The sequence below is a fragment of the Aquarana catesbeiana genome, linkage group LG06, assembly GCF_042186555.1.
Source record: "Aquarana catesbeiana isolate 2022-GZ linkage group LG06, ASM4218655v1, whole genome shotgun sequence".
Classification (NCBI taxonomy): domain Eukaryota; kingdom Metazoa; phylum Chordata; class Amphibia; order Anura; family Ranidae; genus Aquarana; species Aquarana catesbeiana.
This window is the reverse complement of record NC_133329.1, coordinates 311,581,310-311,591,413: the sequence shown is the minus strand read 5'-3', so window position 1 is coordinate 311,591,413 and position 10,104 is coordinate 311,581,310. Positions and strand designations below refer to the sequence as shown.

Sequence of the window (10,104 nt, the reverse complement as noted above, 5' to 3'; positions counted from 1 at the left end):
AATAACCTGACAGATCCCAGGCCTCAACATCCAAAGGCTTTGTTCTAGGTCTGATCTGCCAGATACTTGTAATTTGCTTAAAAAAAAAAAAAAAAGTCTGTTTAAACCCAGGATAAATTTATATATATATATATATATATATATATATATATATATATATATATATATATATGTAATTATTTTTTTTTTACACACAAGTTTATATATATGTATATATATATATATATATATATATATATATATATATATATATATGTATGTATGTATGTATGTGTGTATATAGTAAAATCCTAAGCCACAAACCTGAGTCTAGAAAACATGTCCTAATTATGAAGTCAGGACTTCCTCCCCTGGGTGACAGACACATTTACTGCACAGATGACACTTCCAACCTTCCACAATTAAATAATGTCTCAAAAGAAAAAAAATGTACATTCATTTATTTCTTGTCCAACAGACCCCACATGTCCTGCCCTATTAAATCCCACACAGACCCTCATTTGGCGACCCCCTCGTCCTCATCACACAGATCAGATTTGACAAAATGAGTCTCAGAGGGGATGAAGGAAGATTAGCCAGGACCTGGCCATGTACCTTTTCAAATGACCCCACATCTTCCAGACTGGCCGAGTGGGTTTGTTTATTAGTGACATTTTCAGATTTCACAAGACTGAGTTTTGTTTGAAAAAAATAAAAATAAAAAGGATAACTTAAGAGAATAATGCGACACTTAATAAATTAATCACAACATAATTTTAAAGCTCCACAGAGCTAAAGAAGGGCTATCAGTTCTCCAGGGGGGACTTCAGTCCCCTATAAGAAGGGCAGGGGCCCCAATCTTGTCCCGTCATGGCTGGAGGCCACTAAATGTCCCAGAGCCTGCCAGAAGGTCCAGACCTGCCATAGGGTCCCTCTGTCCACACAGCTGTCCTGCCACAATAATAAATAGAGTACAGCTTCTGGCTTTCAGTCTATAGTCAGTGTGTATGGGAACCACAAACCTGCAGTCTATCGCAGTCTTTCTGAGTTCAGGGTCTACCCTGCTCCAGCTGCTGGTGTTGGCTCCTGATGGCGAACCTGCTGACATGGACTGGGATGGGCACCACGATTTTGGGGTTCCTGGATGGCTCCCCCGTTTTGGAGTTGGCATTGCCTGCCTTGACCCTCTTCCACTTGGCTCTGCGGTTCTGGAACCAGATTTTCACCTGCACCTCGCTGAGTTTGAGGGCATGTGCGATCTGGGAGCGCTCGGTGAGGGACAGGTACTTCTTGCAGTGGAACTCCTTCTCCAGTTCCAGGAGCTGCTCGCTGGTGAACGCCGTCCTCCGCCTCCGGTTCTTCCCGGTGGAGGTGTTGTTACTGGAAGGGTTGGGGTTCTGGGGGCTCTCCTCCGGGGTGTCATCCTCTTTGTGGGCCGTCTGGCAGGAGATGTTGTCATCGGAACTGTAGTCCAGGTCACTGTCCATCAGGTAGGTGTCCTCCTTCCCCTTCACATCGTCATCTTTCCCCGGGTCTTGCTTCCCTTGTCCCCGGACAACACCTGTCCAATAAAAGACACAAAGTCAACTCATTGTAAGATCCACCAAGGGCACCTACCTCTACCAACCTCTACCATCGGCTCTTTCAAAAGAGTCGGGATTTTTTATTAGGATCAAGTTAAAATTAAAAGTACATAGACCAAGGATTGTATATTAAATATTGGTATATTAAAATATTAAATTTAATATAAATGTGATGCAGGATTGCGTGTTCATATCTGACAAATAATATCTATGTATGTACTCTATATCTACTATTATGTATGTAACTATCTATCTATCTATATCTACTATTATGTATATGTATCTATTTATTTATCTATATCTATCTCTCTACTCCCCATCTCCTATTATGTGTGTAAGTAGCATGTTTTGTTTCTTTTTTCTTTTCACTTGCTTGCTTTCTTTCATATATATATATATATATATATATATATATATATATATATATATATATATATATATATATATATATATATATATACATATACATACACACACATACATATCTATCTAGCTATCTATCTAGCTATCTATCTAGCTATCTATCTAGCTATCTATCTATTCTTTTTTATACTTCTAATATCTCTTATAACTATCCTGTATGTATGTATGTATGTATGTATCTATCTATTTATTTATCTATCACTTCTTTATTTATTTCTTATCTATATCTATCTATACACATACATAGCTCTATCTAGCTATATATACACATTTTTATACTATACTATCTCTTATAACTATTATGTATATATCTATCTATTTATCTATCACTTTCTTTCATATATATATATATATATATATATATATATATATATATATATATATATATACACACACACATATATCTATCTATTTGTATTTTTTTTATACTTCTACTATCTCTTATAACTATTGTGTATGTATCTATTTATCTAACTTTTTCTTTCTTTCGTTCTTTCCTTCCTTCTCTCGCATAAGCACACACACACCAACAAATATATACTTTATATATATATATATATATATATATATATATATATATATATATATATATATATATACACTATCTACCATTATGTATGTATGTCTATCTATTTATCCACCATTATTTATCTCTCATTAATTTTTCTTCTGTCTTTTTTTTTGTTTGTTTCTTTCTTTCCACATACAAACATATTTTTTATACTTATACTCTATCTATATCTATATAAATTTTAAATACATTTTAATCAAAATAAATATAGTTTTAATCGGAATATTCAAATATACTTGTAATCAAAATATTCAAATATAATTGAGTATGTCTAATAATGAGTATATCCAATATATATATATATATGATATTATACATACTCATTATTACACATATTCAAGTATATCTGAAGATTTTTTATATATATATATATATATATATATATATATATAACAAAGTGGGTGACTTCTTCATAACACATATATAGATATTTATGTCCTGGATAAATAGCCCACTTTGTAGACTATAAAGGACTGAAAACTTCCCCAGTAAATATCCTAATCTAGGAACTCTGCCTAAAATCATCCCCCGTCCTATAGGGTGCAGTGAAGTCAGGATTGTACATGTATGACCTCGCCAGCGGGGAGATGAGATTAAAGTCTGATTAAATGAGGAGTATTCTCGGTTATAGACATAACAGTCCCCATAGATTTCCCCAATCCCGGGAGAAGTGTTCTTTATTAAATGATTCCGGCTTGTCTCTGCATTAATAGAGATCAGTGTAGGAATATTCGGCTCTTTTATGTGATTGTTATTTACATTCTCTTTAGATGAAGAGTTGATTTTTGTTCATTGATCTCCTGTGCAGGTTGAATATTTTGGACATGATCACATGTCATGTCCTGATGGGAGAAGCTTTGTTTGGATAAAGTAAAGCAGAGATGACCGAGTTTTCCTATTTATACATCATTCTACATATTAGGATGTGATTGTCTCCTATAATCGGTGTGTGTTGTATAGATGTATTAGAAGTGGAAATATTTATTGTATTTAGATTTATTCTGTATAGTAAATGTGCATTGTATTGTTTTGTTAGTTTTCCCACCTGACCCACAATGAGATAAGATGTCGAATTTGGAGTGAGAATCTTCCATCGATGGAGCGATCTCTGGAGGAATTAATCTATATTAATTGGTGTTTGTGTTGATATTAATGAGCTCAGATTTCGGCAAATCCTAAAGCATATGTTTGTTCATTAGTCAGAACAGGGATGGCAAATAACACATTCTAGAACTAAAATGGATCTGTTTTTGGTGGGTACATAGACTCAGAGATCAGATCGTACATAGATCGGCCACTTACCTAGAGAGGCTTCTGAAGCAGAAAAAGGCAATAAGGTTCCCTCTTTGGTGACATAAGTTTTGGCAGTGTCCTCTCCATCCGATTGGCCCCCATCGCTCTTGTCGTACCCTCCTTGGAGGCTCTGACTTCCAAACTTCCTGGCCGCCTCTTGGTGATGGGGGGAGGCGGAGAAGCTGCCTGGCAGGGTGGCCATGAGGGTGGAGGTGAGTGCCATGCCCTGGGCCAGGCTGGAGCAGAATCCGCTGGGCAGGCTGGGGATCTGATGGTGGGGATGACTAGAGGGAAGGGAAGCCTGGGACAAGGAAGGAGGTGGAGGGGGAGGGGGTGGTAGGACCACAGGCCTGTATGGCATGAACATGGGGTAGCCAGTGTAGACGAAGTGCCCAGGACTGGGCTGGGGGGGATTCCCTATCAGAGAGTCTATACTGAAGGCTGTACTGCTGCCCAGGGGACGCTGCATCATCATGAGAGGAGGCTGGAAGGCTGCACTCATATAAGCTCCTGGAAGTCAAGAGGTGCTAAGGAGAAGAACAGAAAGGGGGGAACCCCGATCAGGGCACACACGGACCGATGTGATCTGGGCACAGGCTGCGATCAGTTTGTCATATTGTCCCATAGGAGTCCAGAGATCACAGGAGTCAATGCTGAGTGCTGGAGAAGCTGCTTGTGTCCTGGAGATGTAGTCCTGAGAGTGGTCCTCCTCTCCCTGAGTGCTGTGTCCCGGGTCACCTGGCTCTGCACCTCCTTCTCTCTCCCGGCTTCTGCGGATACAAACTCTTCACCTATTTCCCATTCACATTTTGCTACATTTTAGAACCTTCCCTCGGTCACGAGGCACGGATCCCCGCCTGCCATTGGCTGCCTGGCCGGAGGAGGCGTGGCGTACAGGCCTAACCCATCACACACCCCTCCGCCGAGTGACAGAGTAAAGGGCTGCGATCCGATCCGCCGACCCGGACCAGTCACCTGCCCCTAGCCGGAGCCCATACACGTCCGATCACCCCATCCGCTGCCTGCAATAAAGTGACAGCTGTCAATGTGTCCTCTTCTAACCAAACCATCCCTTCTATCATATATATATATATATATACACACCTACATATGTGTGTGTGTGTGTGTGTTGGGGTGGGTGGGGAGGGGGGGGTCATCCATCGGATCATTCTAGAGCCACAACAAACGGATCATGTGCGATGTGTGATCCCAGGCGGTGTGCACCGTCCGCTTCTACCGGTAAATGGTGTCCTTTATGATGTACCGGTGTGTCCGGAGATCAGGAGGGAGACCTATAGGGGTCAGGGCGGGGCACATCTACACATTTCACTAATCATTTATGATGTGTACAATTATTTTACTGGTTGTAATCGCGATTGTGTGTGTGCGAATTGTCCGAGCAGATCGCTTTCTATAGAATTAGTAATAGGACGATCAGCACTGCGCTGGACCTTATTATATATAAATATATATATATATATATATATATATATATATATTACTGTCATGTTTTATATAAATAGATATCATTTCTATTCCAGGCAGAATATTCACATCCCAATAAATCATGTCTTCCCTTCCCATGTGATGACCACACACCTACAATAATGATGATGGGTCTTAACTGCTGGCCCAACACATCCCTGTCTATGGAGGATTATTACAGCTCATATCATGGAGGAAATAGGGGACATTGCCTGATAAACCGGCGACCTGCATTGTATTGTCCCCATACACGGATCCTTCTATTAGCGCACGATAATTCACCGATCCCCATGGATCAGCTTTTCATCTCATCTATCTGACTTTACAAACTTTCTTTTGTTCTCTGAGTTATAGGAAAATTTCTTCACAAACTTCCCAATTCCCTGCAATTGTTTGCCGATTATTAGTGCATCTAAACTTACAAAATTCTTGGGCTTCATGACATGTAGTAATTGTACTGTGATGTGTATAAAACCTAAACATACAGTACAATATATACAGATAGAGAAATCTATCTATCTATCTATCTATCTATCTATCTATCTATCTATCTATCTATCTATCTATCTATCTATCTATCTATCTATCCATATAGATATATGTATATATAGGCGTTTTATATATATATATATATATATATATATATATATATATATATATATATATATATATATATATATATGATATATAGGAAGAGAAAAATAGACATATATTTACGTGTGATACATTAACACAAATAAATAGAAATGTAATGTGGAAATACTTATTTCTATATTACATTTAATGTTAATGTATCACACGTAAATATATGTCTATTTTCTCTCACTGTATATCGATCTATCTATCTATCTATCTATCTATCTATCTATCTATCTATCTATCTATCTATCTATCTATCTATCTATCTATCTATCTATCTATCTATGTCTATATATATATATACACACACACACACACACACAGTATATAAATATATGAATTGAAGAATACTTGTGTAGTTGAATTTCTTGTACTTAACCTTCCAGTCTGATGAGAGAAGGGTCACCCTACCTTCTGCAATGTGTCCTTGTTAAGTATAATTATATAATAATGTCAATTGATATTATATGTTTGACCTTGGTGTCAGTCCAGTGACAGGCAGCAGGTGTTGTGGGCATTATATAGTCCACTGCATTGTTTTTTTAGAACAAAAAGGAGTCTACCTCCTGTTAGGGAGACTGGGAATATTGAGCGCCCAGACTGGAGAATGTGGGATATGATGTGATCTATGTGACATGAAGCTGTAGGAGAAGGATGCTGTCTTGTCTATAAGCAGTTTGCAGCCAGTCCCAGCAGATGGACTGTGCACTAGAGAGCAAAGGACGTTATCGCACGTTATCACACGGTAGTAATCTGTGCCGCTGTCAGGGGGTGATTCCTGCCTGTCTATCCCTGCTCACCAATCTGATGCTGATGGCTTCTATGTCTAGTTGATGGTGTATAGTTTTTGGTGGTGGAGGGGTCCCATGGGGGCCGATTCCCCATTTAGATAATAAAAGCCCATTCCCAACTCATTACCAGCCATCCGATTTCCCTGAGCACAGACCATATAGATCAACCCAGACACTCAATGCTTTTGTCCCCATTCCTTGTAGGGAGGTACAGGGCTCCCAGTCCCCTCCTTTCCCTATGTATTTATGGCTCCTTATTCTGTTTGCTCGCTCAAGTCCTACCATTGCCAAATGCTGGGGAAGTGTCCTGTGTAGGGAGGGGGTAGAATAGCCCCCCCCCCTTAGGGGTAACAAAGGGGGTTTGTGTCCTTTTCCCCATCTGGACACAGCAATCTGCAAGTTGCAAAACATGAAAAGCTCCATCTTTCTGCCTGAGTGTATTCATCCTGCTTTATACAGGCCTGAAAGCTCCAATAGACTCCTAGCAGAGAGGGGGGGTCCCTGTGATTGTGGCTTTGAAACTCTCTCCTGCAATTATGTAAAGTAACTATTGACTCTCCAGTAGGAATCAAAAGCCCCCAGCCCTCTCCCCTTTCATAGGCTGCCTCTCATGTTTGGCTTTTCAAAGCTTCCCCAACACAGATTCTTTCTGCTTGACAAAAGAAAGGACAAAACAGTGGCCAAACTTGTAAATTGGACGTCAAAGGCCTAGAAACAATTTGAAGGCCAATAAATAATGAGAAGAATTGAGCAACAGGGAGAGATCAAGTGCTTGTAAATGACTCTCTGCAGGATCAGCAGCACACAGGAAAAGTCTAAAATGGGGGTGAGTGGGGGTGGGGGTCACAGGTGATCCCAAAATATGCCAGGCGACTTACTGGATCAAGGTAGCATAGATAGGGGTTACTTCTAATACACGGGGAACACTTACTATCTGCAATGTCCTAAACCTACAGAGGGTGGTGAAAATTGCCTACAGCAAGTCCAGAGAGCTGCCTGTCTATACTGCATTACACTCCAGCCTATGTAGCAGATATAGATGGTGGATTGGTTGATGTGTGGCAGAGGAAGGACCTTTCTTGAGCTAAACTGGTGGACCTCCGTCGCTGGTGGATTATTTCAGTGGCACGTAGACCAAAACAAACTGAAAACTGACACTTGTCACAAAAACTTTCTACCCAATTTTGCCCTTTAAACTGTTTAATAGATGAAAGGAAAGCTGTCATAACAAACATGGAGCCTGCCATTACTGACTTGTCTGGCTGTCCTGCTGATCTTCTCGTTTAATACTGACAAAGATAAAGCATGTGGATAAGGAGGTTTGACTTAGCTCTGATGTTTATCTGAATTCATGTTACAGGACAGGTATTGGAAGAATTCACACAAGTGGACCATCATTGTCAGAAGAAGGTCCTATGGGTGCCTTGTACTCTATTTCTCTAAAGGCAGGTTTACTTTATAAATATACATTGCAATCTGTTTGTACAATGTATGTAAATCCTTTTTCTGATGTACCAAATCTATGTAATGTACAGACTTACATAACCAATCCAATAAATATGTGTTCTCTCAAGAAAGCCCTTGCGCTGCAGAGTTGTTGGTAGATTTAAAATGATACAATCAGATTGTAATGTATATGGTCAGCTAAGGGCCAACGTTGCATAGCTCAGTATTTCTCTATAGACAACATATGTTTTTGAATGGTCCCTATGTACATCAGAGGGTCCATGATCTAGAGCAGTGTTTCTCAACTCCAGTCCTCAAGGCGCCCCAACAGGTCATGTTTTCAGGTTTTCCATTATTTTGCACAGGTGATTTGATCAGTTTCACTGCCTTAGTAATTACCACAGCCATTTCATCTGAGGGAAATCCTGAAAACATGACCTGTTGGGGCGCCTTAAGGGCTGGAGTTGAGAAACACTGATCTAGAGCAGTGTTTCTCAACCTTTTTCCAGTCAAGGCATCCTTTAAAATTCTGCACAATCTCAAAGCACCTCATTAGAAAATGTAAAAAACGAAAATAATAGTTTTACATATCACAGCAGCATCCATACACATAGGACACCCAGCAATAGAGGTGATTTATTCTTCCAAAACAAACACACTTTTGCACACTGGTACAGACTAGTGTTCCAGTGTTTCTCTTCTCCCTCATTCAGTCAATGTGCCTCCAGGGCTGATGAAGGGGGATAAACAAAGATGCTGTGCAGGTGTTTCGTGAGATTCGGCGACCCGCCAGAATGTGTAACGGAAGTGACGTCCCGTCGCCGCCATCTTGCTACACCCCGCACTCCTCCACAGTAAGGATACAGTGAGAAGAGGGAAAGTGGACATCTTGTTACACCCACCGGAGTTTTGCATTTTCCACTTATTTTTAACAGAAAAGTAAGTTTATATAGTGAAATACAGTAGTTAGAACTCCGTCTGACTGGTTAGATGTTGAATTTTAAAAGCAGCGGCAAGCCTGCTCATCTTACAGGTTTGCTAATCGGAAAGAATATCGCTGCTTTTAAAATTAAACATCTAAACATTCAGACGGAGTTCTAAGTACTGTATTTCACTATATAAACTCACTTTACTGTTAAAAATAAGTGTAAAATACAAAACTCCGGTGGGTGTAACAAGATGTCCGCTTTCCCCCTTCTCAGTGTATACATATTGTAGAGGAGTGCGGGGTGTAGCAAGATGGCGGTGACGAAACGTCACTTCCGTTACACATTCTGACAGGTTGCCTAATCTGGTTAAACACAGGCACCTGACTTCCTCCTTATCAACCGATGACGTCAATGGTTGTTAGGACGCGGGCAGCTAGAAAGTTGTAAAGGCGCACAATGATAATCTGTGGCTTTGTGGAACTAAAAGGCAGGCTTCATCCACCCACTGGCTTATATAGAATTTGTGGGCAATTTTTCGGCATTTTGTCATGGCACCCCTAAATAAATCTAAAGGTACCTCAGGGTGCCGGGGCACTCTGGTTGAAAAAGGCTGATTTAGAGTACCACCATTCAGAATCTATACCACTCAATCATATGGTGTAGTAGTACTCCCAGGTGCTCCTTTTCTGCTTGGCCTTCAGTTTTCTGGGATATTTTTTCTTATTTAGTTTTCCCATTCTGGCCACTTTTGGACATTGGTGGCAAATGGTGTATGGTGGGTATTGTTTTGGGATGTTGAGAGGGGTCAGAATACTCACTGCAGTTGAAGAAACATAAATATATTTCGCCTTCCTCATGTTGAGCTGTGAATATAAAGCACCTACATTGCCTACATTAGCTCATTCTGTTTTTCATTTTTACTATAACAATGTACATGACGCAAAAGACAGACCTTATACCAAAGG

General features: G+C 40.0%; 1 protein-coding gene across 1 annotated transcript; it reads right to left on the bottom strand.

The window, feature by feature from the left end:
* Window positions 1-376: 376 nt before the first annotated feature.
* Window positions 377-4,827, bottom strand: GBX2 (gastrulation brain homeobox 2). Its single transcript, XM_073633648.1, has 2 exons — window positions 3,859-4,827; window positions 377-1,540 (listed from the first exon to the last, which is right to left on the bottom strand). The coding sequence occupies exons 1-2, from the start codon at window positions 4,349-4,351 to the stop codon at window positions 1,029-1,031; spliced, it is 1,005 nt and encodes a 334-aa protein (XP_073489749.1). The 5' UTR covers window positions 4,352-4,827; the 3' UTR covers window positions 377-1,028.
* Window positions 4,828-10,104: the final 5,277 nt, after the last annotated feature.